Genomic DNA, 13,865 nt, shown 5'->3' with positions numbered 1-13,865 from the left:
GGTCACAAGGGCCAGGTATCGAAATCACAACCTCTGGGTTAGGAAACAACCACTGATTCGTGCCAGAGTGTCAGACTCATTTTAATTCAGGGGTCACTTTCAGCCAAATTTGATCTTAAGTGGGCCGGACCACTATGTCCATGGCATAATAAGCTATAAACTAAAACAGGTCAAATTATTTCCTTTTTTTTGTGTAAATAATTTCTGATTTCTTTTTTTCGAATTCTGAATAACAGCCAAATCAAAGTCAGAATGTTATTCATTAATATTATTAATACTAGTATTAAGTGGTTGTCAGTGCGCCCTCTAGTTGACAAAATAGACAACAGCAGTTCATTTTAGTGAAAAACTGCAGTTTGTTTTCTGTCCTCACGGCCCGATCGGAACTCCTGCTGGGCCGGTTATGGCCCATGGGCCGTATACTGAAACCCCTTGCCTACATGAAACTGTTAAAATAAAAAAAAACAATGTTGTTATTGATTAATCAACTGCACCTCGACTTTCACCATATTATAGTTGACTATTGTAGTGGACTATTTCTCAACTGTGGATGATTTCTATTCGTGCGGTTCAAATATCCTCACATGAGAAGCTGAAGTTGTGATGTAAGTTGTGGAGCGTACTGAATGATCTGTCCGTCTCCTTTGTCCTCATCCTATCCGGGCCGTTTGCCTGCGTTGTGTTTTTGCGTGTTTTTTATGAGTGCGTCTTCACACAGAGCACAAATCAGGCAGTGTACATCAATGAGAACATGTGAGGCGCAGGTGGGTGGGCGAGAGCCGCCTGCCTGTTGATTAACGCGGCGGCGTGACGGCCATCTGCAGTGCTAGCACTCTTGTGTTGTGCATTTCGTGTGTGTGTGTGTGCATGTGTGAGATGCAGGTAATCAGCCAGGAAGCAGAGTGCGTTTCTAAGAGTGAATGAAAACCTCGTTAAAGGTTCTCAGCGCGACGGCATTGCACTTCGCTTCCCGCTGCGCATTTTGAAGCACTACGACAGCATCATGATTACAACCCTAGCCGCATATTTGCTGTCTACGTATGTCCAATTACTAGCTCAAGAAAACAACATCTTATCTGCCTAACTGCATACAGTATAAGAATGTGTTTCGGTTCACTTAAATGCATATGCGACAACTTACTATTCAGAAAATATCAAAGAACTGCAGAAAAAGCACACTTTCTTGTTCACTTACTAGTTAGAAAATGACATAAACCACACATTTACTGCTGTTTACTAAAACACGTATGGCAACTTAACTAGGCCCAGGAGCATAGCTAGAAATTTTTCAGTGGGATGGCCGTGCATGTGTCCGTCGTTCTTTATCATACCATCCACAGTCAGGATATCATAAAATAACATTCACACTTGGGCGGCACAGTGGTTGACTGGTTAGCTAGTCCGCCTCACAGTTCAGAGGTCGTGGGTTCGATCCCGGCTCCTTTGCTTTTGTCCACTATCTCATAGTCTAATTCAATCCCATGCATTGATTTGCGAGCCAACAGCCAATCACAGTGATTCATTGTCACAGATGGCCGACACCATTTTGCAAAGTATGGCTCAATGGCTCATTCATTCAAATCATATCTAAAAATGACAATGACACAACAATCTCTTAATTCTTCACCATTCTAAATGCTGCTTTTTACTAAGGTTTGTTCCTGTGTGAGTGTGTGTGCAAGATCGCTATATGTGTGCATTTTATTTCATGAAACCTCGACTGTGGATGGTATAATTAAAAATGACTTCTGAGTCATGTTGTTTGCTTGCTATAGCGTGAAAGCATTGCATGATTGCAAGAATGATTTGGATTGATATTGACTGTAAGAACTGAATGTCCTTTAATTAAAACTGATTATTTTAGAGTTTGCATTCAGATCAACTGTACATTTATTCTCTGTATAATCAGTTAATATAAAAATAAAACCTTGTAGCAGAGCACCAAGTGGTCTAAGAATACAGCATTCATGTGAAAATGGCCAAAACAAAAAAACACACGTATAACAACATTTTGCCCAAGGTGTGGGGGTGGCCAAGTGGGTGACTAGAGAGTGACAAGACCACCCTGTAGCTCCGTCCCTGACTAGGCCGAAAACTACTTTAACTGCATACAAACAGCATGTAAAAATGTAAAAGCAGTTGCATACACAGCAAAAGCGCATTATCTTGTCCACTGATGGAACATCATGTATGACTACTCGCTAATCAGAACACTTATGTCCATGTACAGTATGCCCACTTACGAGGCATAGAACAACATACTGTATAAAAGCATGTTACTGTTCAAGAAAAACTCATGCCTACTTATCAGCCAGTAAACCTCATACAAACATAAAACTACATACAAATACTGGCTCTGTAAAAGTTTTGATGGACACATCTGGCATTCACATTCATAGTACGGGACAGTCACATGTATGTACAGCCATGAAATGGCCATACATGCTTTTCATGGGACTAGAACAGCGTGTCCATGTCCGAACAGCACTCCATATACGGCAAGCTATTAAAAAAACAAAAAAAAAAAAAACAGGGAAAAGCTGTCAAAGCAGCGATTAGGGGGTCAAGGTGTGCGAGCAGACCATCTCTCTGGACGGAGAAGAATGAAAACTGAAATCCCAGGACACGATATCCCGGGAGATAGCTCACTGAAGTGGACGGAGCACTTTTTTCCCTTCCAGGATGTGCTGAAGCGGACATGAAAGCGCCACAGGAACACGCCGGCCTCCACTGTGGGGGGACGCTTCAGTTGGGTGGATAAAAATACCACATTCGCTCGGCAGAGACTAATCATGCAACAGCTCTGTCCTTTACAAAGATGCGTTAAACAAATGACTTTTTGTGAATCAGCATTTACACAGCCGCCCGACTGGCAAGTTTCTCTGTAGAACGAAAACTTTAAAATGCTGGCATCTCAAAATTTCCGCCCTCTTTGCTCCAATCGGACCCATGCAAAACTTCTTTTTTTTTTTAACCACGAGTATAAATGACACGAAGGCTAATTAAACGTCCCACACATCAACAGCCTTGACAGCTCTTGTGTGCACGCCCGCTGATCTGTCGCAACGTGAGACGGCCTCTTCGTATGCATGGCGGAAAGAGATGGCTCCAGAAATCAATTGATCTATTTATGCATGGGGGGGTTATTCAAAGATCATCTCCCGCTTTCGTCACCTACTGAAGGGAAATGTCATCGCAAAATGACAGATCAAGAGAACAAAGTAGTATTACTTTGGCGGGAACTGGAATGTACCAAAGTGAACTGTGGTGGGATGAAACAAAGTCCAAATATTCAATAAAATGTTCACTTGTTGTCATTAGCAAATTTATTGTAGCAAACCATTTTACTTTTATACTAAGCACATTTCGAAAACTGTGATAGTTTACTTTCTACTTTAAGTATTAAACAAGAGTGAGTATTTTCTATTACACAAGTATCTGTACTTTTGCCACCTCTGCTAGTCAGTCACCAAGCGCTTAGCTTTAATGGCGGCCGATTTGCCGCCAGCGCTTGACCTGCGCTCGGCGACGTTTTGTCAGCGCAACGTTGACATTTAAGAGGGACGGACGCCGTCACTAATGGCTCCTCTTAAAAGTCAACTTTGCTAAAGTGATTGAAATGAACTGCAGGGAGAAATAATCGCAGACTTTGCTTAAATGCAAAGTTATGTGGCTACTTTACTCATTATTCTGCCAGAAATTCTCATTGAATTCATTGTATGTCGTAACTTGATATTACAAAGTTACAAACCGATATACCAAAAGACTCTGGAAAATACATCACTGTCAGGCTGTATGTTTTGTTTTTTTTCAAAATATTTTTTTTTCTCTAGCAGCTTTCATGGTTCAAAGCGTGTCCCCACTGACATGCGCTGCTTACTCAACTCCACTTCATTTCTGCAAAGAAAAAGTCGCCCATGTTGCCGACACAGCAACGTGGTCTCTATGTTTTGTGACTTTTCTGACCCTTCAATGAAGCTACTTCAGAGTTTAATTCCTGCCAAGGAGCACACAACACAAGCGTATATATAGCATAGCATCTAGTGGCCATGGGCTTTGATCTTATTGCTGAAAACAAGTTTAAAAAAAAACATAGGTATGATTTTCTTCTGATTTCCATTCCAGCTGAGAAAAATTAGGGCTCAAATCATCATCATGCTGGTAATAAGATTGCAAAACCAAACATCTGCAGACAACAAGATAGAGCACCTTTCTTCATTCTCCACATGCACATTACACAACCGCAAGCAAGTATTGTGACCTATCTGGCAGTGTTAAAAGCCATCCTGCATCTTTCTCGTCTTTGGCCTTTGCTCCCACTTGAAGTGAATTCACCCCGTTGGTCCATATGTATAATCCCGCTGACAGTCGCACAAACAAGCGTGAGGATCGCAAACTCAAACACCTCGTCAGAGTCTCACCAAGCAGAAAGGAGGTCATGAGAGATTTAGCAGTGTGAATGACTGCGAGGGATTTTTTTCAGTCGCATAACAACAGAGCCTTTTTTTTTATTAGGGCCCGCACCGAGCAGCGAGCCGCTGTTGCTCGGCCGCCACATAAAAGATGGCAAGGAAGCCGCTCGCAGTGTGAGAGGAGCTTACTTTAATTACGAGACGCCAGTTGTCGACGACGTGCCGCATTGTGTTGCTCGGGCCGACACGGCAAAGGACTTCTAATCCACGGAGGCGGGAGTGGCGGACCACTTTAGTGCAAATGCAGACTGCAAGTGGGCTCCACGGAGCTGAAGCAGCTTAGTGTTAAGAACGCAGCTGGTGCTGGACATCTTTGGACAAACTTGACTGGACTTTGAAGGCGCGAGTCTGACAACTCAAAGACAGACCTCAAATAACTTTTTGGACTTTGAATGATTGGTTCTCTGGCATAGTTTGGATCCGAACTAACTCAAAGCTGAGGGGATGATAGTGGACTTCTTTAGACATCCCTCACGTCTCATGTCAACTATGTAGGCATCACGACTCTTGGAATCACAATTTCCCAAGACCTGATTGGGATAATTGCTAACGGTTTCCTCAAAAATGCCAAGCAAGCAGAGTTTACTACATAAACTGTTCATCAAGTTCTTGTCCCCACTCTTGAGGACTTCAAACCTGTCAGACAAATCCTGACTGACGATTGAGTTTACCCTGGGAAAAACTTCTTCTAGCATCTTTCCTCACTCTCGCAGCTTCCTCCCAAAAGGCAACAGGAGAAGTTGATGAAGGCTGAGCTTACACCTATTAACGATTTTCAGAAGACTCAGATTCAAACTTGAATGTCAAAGGAAGTTTTAGAGTTTTACTGGACCCATAGCACGCGCCTGTCATCTCGATCGTTTAATGTAAGGTGCTAATCTCAGCTGTGTGGGATCAGCCTTTTCCTACGTGAAATGTGTTTAATATTATCACAAGCCTTTCAGTCTTTGCGGTGACGTGGAACAACCAACAATCAACAGATGAGCTATTATAATTGTTGTAATAGACAACCAATTTCATTTGTAGGACAGACAGACCTTGGTGTCCCTGTCCAAATAACCTGGTTGTGAAAGACAGGCTGCCATGTGTGTCAGGCTTTGATGCTTTGATGTTGGGGGTTTGGGTTAGGATGGGTTGAAGACAAGTTGACAAATGGGTTAGGCAAAGGGATAGGGTTAGACAAATTGCCTTCTGAGTTTGGGTTAGGGTGGAGGGTCTAAGGTTAGGGTTTATATTTTGGGGGTTAGGGTTGGTCAAAGACAACTTGCCATATTCGGTAAGGTTTGAGGTAAAGATTTAGGAAACCACACAAACCTGACATCCTTGCATGATTTTTTTGAACAGAAAGTCTATTTTTTTTTTTTACAATAATGAAGGCATTTTTCAAGAATATAGACCCTCTCCTAAAGTGTGCTCAGCCGAATGAATGACTGGTCATATTCATTTGAAATGTCCCAACTTCACCATTATATCTTTTGTTCTGCACAGTGCACTTCAGCAACTTTACATAAGGTTATCAAATGTACAGACCAGGACCGCACATCACATGTCCCTTAATGGGGCCGCCTGATGGTATCAAGCTGCTTTTATTGGCGCTCAAATGGCTTCAGTGACTGCGGCCTCTTTGTCGTTCTCGGGTTGAGGACAAACAAGTACAGCCAGGCGAGACATTTATTATCCGGCCCTTCCGTTGTGACGCCATCGCCGTCCCGAGCTGCACATCTTTTGATTTGATTTAGCTTTGAGTGAATCCCAAAGTCATGCAAGCTATTTTTGTCTCCCTTTTACCTCGCATCACACGGGTAATACGTCCTTGGAGGACAGTGGGACGACACTTTAATGTCACCTTAAACTAAGCATACAGAGACTTTTGTCTTCATGTTCTCGAGAGCAACATTTGGCCAATTGGTGCTGGGTGCTGAACAACCATTTGCAAACAAATCTTCTAACTACATACAACAAATACAGTAAACCACGAGAGAATGGTCCTATAGCAATGTACTGGATATACTGTACAAAAAAAACAACCAAAAAAACGAGGATTCAATAAATCCTTGTGCAATAATACAGCTGCAATGTAAAATATTGTATATTTATCGTTTTATTCTTTTTTATTTAAAAATAAAAATAAGTCAAAACAAATAAAATGTGTGAGTAAACAACACGTGCATCATCAAATTTAAACGCATGTAAAATACACAACGTTGAAGCTGCATGAAATACTCAAACGCTGTTCCCAAAGCGGTCTTGGGTGTGAGTCTCCTGATCACTGCAGTCCCACCTAAAGCGAAGTGTTCGGCAGAGATGGTTACCATGGTAACACCTTCCGTCGGCTCCACACAAATGTCGCCGCTTGGGGGAGAGTAGCAAAGCGAGAGCGCCTCGAATCCATTTGACAACCACATTTGTGCACACTCCCCGGCCCTCTGCGCCGACTTGGGAGTCGAACAACCAAACCACCGTCTGCCCGCTCCCCGTGGTATTCCCAGATGTCAACCCAACATCAGCCATATAGTTATGTTGATTTGTTCACAGACACACTGGGCAAATGGCAATTTTAAGTTGTGTTTACAGAGTGTCCGCGGATCCTTAAACTTTTGGATTTTGGACTTTGGATTTAACCGAATGAAGTTGTTAATTCTCTAAAAATGACACTTGATATTTAAATGAGCTATTCAAAGGTCTTAAAAATGTCACTTACACAAACTTTTTTTCCTTTCTGGAGCAATTTTGCCAATCAATGACTTCGTTTAAGGAGCAATTATTATCAGGTTGATTCCGGTGTTTCACACACTCTATTTTTCCGTATTTCCTCGACATCCCTTTGTGAGAATGATACTTATTGCAACCACCTTATTTGCTGTCACGGAAGGATCGATTAGGCGCGATTCTGCAACATGTTTAGCCGCACTAGTAGCCAGCCGCAGCTCGTAACAAGCTAGCTGGTGCCAGTAGCACATCGGTGACGTGAACGATACACGTGCGTCCAGCCCAATGAAGCATTTTGGGACCGTCTCAAGGGTAATTTCTCATTTTGCTATACAATGAATTTTGATGAGGTGCAAAATGCTCATTTAAAACTATGATGCCTAGCCCCTTATTTTGAGCCTTGAGTTCATATGAATTTATTGGCAGACACGGCAAACAAAATCCATCTTTAGATTGGATTTACAGGGTGTCCCCGGCTCCTTAAATTTTTTATTAGATTTACTAATGGTGGTCTTAAATATCCTTAAATTGAAACTTACTACTTGAATTTGTCATTTACGAAGAAACATTTTTCTGCTGATTTTCTGGCAGCTGTGGCAAACAAATCCCATTGGTGTCCACAGATCCTTAAAGTGTTTCCCATTGAATTTCCCAAAATAAAAACTTGAATTATCCTTTAAAAAATGGCCTTTAATCCCTAAACGTGTTATTGAAATGCTTGATGTATTGGGATTTATAGCAAACAAAACCCTCCTTTGGGGTTTACAAGGTGTCTGTAGCTCCTTGAACAGTTTTCCATTGAAATCTCCAAAATACACAATAAATAGTCATTTCATCCTTAAATTTGTCATTGCAATGCTTGATCTATTGGCAGTCACAGTGAACGATAGTCTTCTTTGGGTTGGGTTTAACATTCAAAACATTTACGAGGGAATTGACCAAAATCATGACCTCACATATCCTTAAACTGCCACTTACTACTTGCATTTATCATTCAGAAGCCTTCAAAATGCCACAGACACAACAAACAATATGATTCTGATTCAGTGGCAGACACAGCATCAAGTCGACATCAGTCATCTTTTTCCCAGCCAGTGTACGAGGGAGCGCCAGGCCGCCGACCCGCAGCGAGGCCGGCAGGAAATCATAAGAAATGCAAACATAAGCAACAGCACGGCTCAATTACCTTCGTTGTCCTTCAGGGTGAAGTTGGGATTAACCGGCATCTGGCTCGGCAGAGCGAAGGAGAAGCGCTGTCCGTTGGCAAAGTCGTCCTTGTCCACGGCACTGACCGTCTGGATCAGCTGACATTGGGTACACGAAACAAGATCATTAGCTGAAACAATACCGAGAACGGGGACGGGTGTCGTCCAGCCCGAAGGACTGACGGGGGCCGACTTGAGTTCCTTTTAATTGGCGACAGTGTGGGACTGGTGACAGCCGCCTCGGGAGAAAAACAAGCTGCCAGCAGAGTTTTTCTCTTCAAGTGAGAGCACGGTTTTGTTCCTCTGAGCTTCATCTTTGGAAATCTCTTGGTACACTACATCCAATTACGAGTTTAACAATATGTGATTTATGGGCAGACACGGCAAACAAACTCCACCTTTCGGTTGGCTTTACTGGGTGTCCGCAGATCCTGAAGAAGTTATACATTTCCTAATTGGCCTGAATAATCATTACAAATGACTCTTCATCTTTACATCCATCATACATCATCGTTCCAAAAACTGCCACCAAGAATAAACAATCGGGTTATATTGATGTATTCTCCACCCCAGTTGTCTTAATGGGTGTGAGTGGATCCTTTAAAAGTTTCGGATTAGAATTTCAATTTGACAGCGACACAATAAATTAACATTGTTATACTGAGGTGGTAGGGATGGTGAACAATGGGCATCTTTTGGCTGGGATCCTCAAAATGTTTTAAATTGGATTCAGCAAATTTAAGGCTTTAATTGGTATTGGTAAAGACCTATAATCCTTGAATGTCTTGTTCAGAGGTCTTGAAATGCAAATGTTTTACTAATTTATTGACAGATTTGGCAAAGAACTACAATCCTTGGGTTGTGTTTATATAGTGTCCGTAGATTCTTCATTAAAAAAATAGCCCAATTCATCTGTGAAAATGACACCAACAATAGATGTAACTGAAATGAAAATTTCCTTTGAAATTCTGATGCTGTTGTAAAGCCAAAATGGAAAAATATAGGTCACAAGCCCTGGGAGTGTGCGAAATTAGCACTGGATGGAATTTCTTTGATCAAGTTGGCGGATAAGAACAATCAGCTAATGGAGGAATTGTTCATCTAAAAAATGTGGTTTTGCCTCACGAAGTTGTGTGGACGCAGAGCATGTTCTTCTTCTCAGATAGGTACAGAGTGACTAAAGACTGCCTCTGTGGAACTTTAAAGCACTTTAGTTTGACTCTTTAACTACACTTAACATATACTGTACGTACAAATAAACGAGGTTGAGCTGCAGGCTGAGAAAAATTGATGCCGGCTATCTTCTTAATGAACTCAGGGGAACGCTCCACATTGTGTGTGTGACGGCAAACATACAAACTGGTTGCTTTCTTCAACGTGTGCAGTTGAGCTTTGAACACAATGTCATTGCTCACACTTAATCCGCAGTAAATCCGCAGCGTCATTTAGCGCAAACCTTAATTCAAACTTCTACCCAACTAGCTTCAAATGATTCAAAATGAGGTTTTCTTTTTTTAGTCTTTCTATTCCGGCAACGAGTCAGCCTCTCACTCATTTTCGTGTGACTGATTGCTCTCTATCTCCAGAAAAGAAGAAGAAGAAAAAAACCCACTGCTTAATTCAAATGAATCAAACAGCAGTGACAGTAAATTGGAAGCAGCTTCAATTGCGAGAATTCATCATTTGTTTTTTCCATTTTCAATGGCAATCAAAACACAAACAAGTGGCTCATTAGTTGTTGTTTTTAACGTAACAAAAAACAAACACACAAAAACAGCAGATATTAAAAATAAAGGAAAAATTAAAAGAGTATTTTACAGAAACCAGTGAGAATGCAAAAAATGAGTGAGTTGCCGCGGTTGGCGGAGGTCGTTAACGACAGAGGCCGGAGCTGCCACCCACCATTCCAGCCCTTGTGCTTTCGCAGAGAATGACCTCCTCGTCAGCAGCGGCCACTTGTGGCGCGTTGTCGTTGACGTCCAGCACCTGCACGGTGACCGGGATGTAACTGAGGAGGCCGGGATTGTCTGGCGAGACACACCGGTGCACAAATATCAAAGCAAAAAAGGTCAGCCGTGTAATTCTTAGTGCACAACACCCTCGGCTTTTCCTGTCTGGCTGCTGGTAGACCTCACATGTTGACTTTCACTCTCGATAAACCTTTCATAATGTTTGTAAACAATAGGCGCCAAGATATTTCCTGGGTGGCAGAAACACTGACTATCGCTGGCCTGAAAGGAAAACGGACAAACGGAGAACCAAAGATCCATCAGTGGGTTGCTGAAGGCATTTTCTCACGTGTAAATATTGTGTTGTGCTGTATAAAGAAGTCAGGTGAGCTACTAGATGCTGAGAAGATACTTTAGAGCAGGCACGAGACTTGCGGTATGAGTGTGAAGATGTTTTAAATAGGAAGCTCCCTGCTAAATGTTTATTGCTTGCAAACCCACACAGTAACAAAACAATTCCTTTGGCAGACATGTGACAGATTGAATATAAGATTTTGGAATTAAATCAAACGGGATGGTAATCAAATCTAGATTAAACGTGCTTTGATATTTCCGCTTCTGACACTGCTTTAAAACTAGCATTTAAAAAATACACATTTATTCAAATGTATGCTTTTTAAAATATCAAGCCATTCGAAAGGACAGGAGAGAGCTATGCCGACATACAACATAAATGGAAATGTCGAAATGTTCTTTTCGTCATATTCAGATCAAACATTCTGATAATGGCTTGGCTTTGATATTGTATAGACGTCTTTTCGTTATTTGTATGTCACGCCTGCCCTCTGTCATGATAACATTCGATGTGAAGGACAAACTTCATCGTTCTAAACATAACTGTCACTTTTCCTTGTGTGCAACTTGAAGTTTCTTTTATTAACGGAAGGTAACACCGCTGCTATTGTTGGGTTAAGATAATAGTTGCATTCGTGTCTGAAAGAGGTTGTACCTCAGGGTTGTTTGACACAATTTTGGTGCTTTTCACTCACTCGTTTCTCTGGCTGCTGGTCTTTTAAGTGTGACTCCAGGCGTCCTTGCCCATTCAAAGGCTTGCTTTCATTGGCCGGCACCTTAGAATGGAGGTGCACGGCCGCATGCAAATGAGGGATGGAGATAATGAAGCATTAGCATGCGCTACCTCTGTTGCTTGGCAGGGGATTTGCCTAATTGTGATTACAAATTAGCCAAGTTACCTGATAGCTAAAGTTAGCGGGGGCCTGCTTTAATTTAATTAATTGTTACTGTATGAAAGGACATTGAACAATTGGGACTAATTTGATTTTGCTAGTCAATTATAAGGAGGAGTGCGCCTGATCTGATTTGAATACACTCTAATCAATATGGAAATGATCGCCCTTATCCTCGAGAAACGCGATTGTAAATTTCACGCTTAAAGCACCTCATGCTGTCAATATTTACCCACTTTTGTGATTGTATCATCACGCTGCATCAACACTCACAAAACCCAACAGAAACGAAGCAGAGAACATGCATTTGTGTGAGCTTAGAAGGGGCTGCGTTTTACTCCCCGGGTACCTACCAACCTCCGAGGCCATCACGGTGATGTTGTGCCAGGCAGTGTCCTCACGGTCCAGTGGCTGCGTGGTCCTGATCATACCGCTGATCTCGTCTATGCGAAAGTAGATTGGGTCCGACTCCTTTTTATCCATGTAGTACCTGAACAAATCAATCAGTCAGCAATGGAGTGCATCAAAACTCAGGTCGACTCTCCCATCTTGACTTGGCCCCCCCCTAGTTGGTGTCGGTGGTGTTCAGACAGAACACCGATATGAGAAAAGCAGGAAAAGTGGAGCTTTGATGCCCAGTATCATGTTTCACACTCTTTGACAGGATGTCGAATCAATTGTAGGGTACCTCAAAGTGTGGGGCTACAGTGCGATTTATTGATAGGTAGACCGAGACAGCTCACTTCCAGAAGATCAAAAGCAAAACACAACAGGATACCCCTCCAAACTGGAATGTGGCAAACCAAACTAGATATGATCACTTGGTACGTCTTCTTGCCAGACATTAACAACATCCCATGGTGAAGGTTAGGAATTAGTGATTCCCGCTGGTAGGGTAACATATCGATGGCCAAAGTGCAAATCCTCCCATCTGAGAGAAGTGTCAAATCCAGGTCCAGAAAGTGAGCCCTGCCACAGTTTGTCTTTTGCCACAGGTGCTTCTACTCAAGAGCTCGTTTACCCGCCGGTTGCATTTTGGCCATTAATACCATCCGGTTCACAATTATTACAAGTAAGTAGCAATAGTGTGATGGAACTCTGGTATGTATGATAGTAAAATGAAGCTTTTTTTCCCCAATTCTGTTGGATATCCAATTAGGTAAAGATCGCCAAATCTCCTGCTCGATAGGCACCATCCCAATTCTGATGCTACTTGCCAAGCCAGGAAATTGCCAGATCATCCTCAGCCGCCCATTCCATGTTACAACGATACAGGAGGAAAAACGTAAAAGACTACTTTGATGGACAATAAAATGCTATGCATCCTTTTGATGCCAATGCAATTGTAGGATACCTCAAAGGGTGGCGCTGGGAACAATGCAGTGTGATGGGATGGATAATTTCCAGAAGACCAAAAATAAACCTATATCAAACCAGATTACCCTTTCAAACTTAAACATGTTGAACAAAACTAGACAGGATCACTTGGTGAGTCATTTCTCCAGATATTAAAATCATGCCAGGTTTAGAGTTAAATATTCCCTGGTTAAAGGATTAAAACTAGAAGGGTGTAACAGTGCAATGGAGCTATGCTCTAATAATACTTAGTATTAGTGTATTTTCAATGTGTTTTTCCCCAACTCCGTCATGACATTGAAGAGGGTGTGTGACTTAAAAGGTTTGGGAAAGGCAGCTATATTTCCTTTCCCAGGCACCTTTGACACACCCTCTGAAGCCAGAAAATTGCCTAGTCGCCTTGACCCCCCCATTCTGTGATGATGCCGTTATCACAGAACAGTGATACAGGGGGAAATGTGAAATGGAAGTTTTGATGGTCAATGTCACATTCGGAATCCTTTGCCGACACAGTTGTAGGGTGGGGCTAGACATAGTGCAATGGTGTGATTGGTGGAAAGATAAAGGTCACTTCCAGAAGATCAAAACTAAAATAGACACCAGAATAAAGAGTGGCAAATAAAACTCCATTATTCCACCAGGTGTCACAAGTCGCAGCATCGGACATTGGAAACATCGACATGGTAGACAATAACAAAGACAAAGCCTTCTGTTGTTCATAAAAAACACACTTCTCCAAGAAGCTCCGAAGTGATCCCAAAAAGCGACAAAATCTTGTCAAACAATAGAGGCAGCGGCGGCCTGTCATCTCATTAGCGCCTTCACGTTGACGCTCGATGCTGCCGGCGGCACGCATGCATGAGTGTCACAGAACGAGATACCTGTGCACAGTGAAACCCCGGATTAGTCCACTGCCTCGGGGCTGCT

At 42.3% G+C, this 13,865-nt stretch overlaps 1 protein-coding gene across 4 annotated transcripts in view; it reads right to left on the bottom strand.

The window, feature by feature from the left end:
- LOC147127121 (cadherin-18) overlaps window positions 1-13,865 on the bottom strand; it is a 140,043-nt gene that overhangs the window by 7,347 nt on the left and 118,831 nt on the right. For all 4 annotated transcript variants that reach the window (XM_086021594.1, XM_086021593.1, XM_086021595.1 and 1 more), the window contains 3 exons: window positions 11,936-12,072; window positions 10,289-10,413; window positions 8,368-8,485 (listed from right to left, as the gene is read on the bottom strand). In XM_086021594.1, the coding sequence (XP_085877720.1) occupies window positions 8,368-8,485; window positions 10,289-10,413; window positions 11,936-12,072 (380 nt within the window). The remainder of the gene's footprint in view (window positions 1-8,367; window positions 8,486-10,288; window positions 10,414-11,935; window positions 12,073-13,865) is intronic.

Source organism: Filicampus tigris, chromosome 21 (assembly GCF_054856515.1).
Source record: "Filicampus tigris isolate MCC_2025a chromosome 21, RoL_Ftig_1.0, whole genome shotgun sequence".
NCBI classification, from domain to species: domain Eukaryota; kingdom Metazoa; phylum Chordata; class Actinopteri; order Syngnathiformes; family Syngnathidae; genus Filicampus; species Filicampus tigris.
Note: the sequence above shows the minus strand (reverse complement) of the source record. Positions and strands in the feature narration are given on the sequence as shown.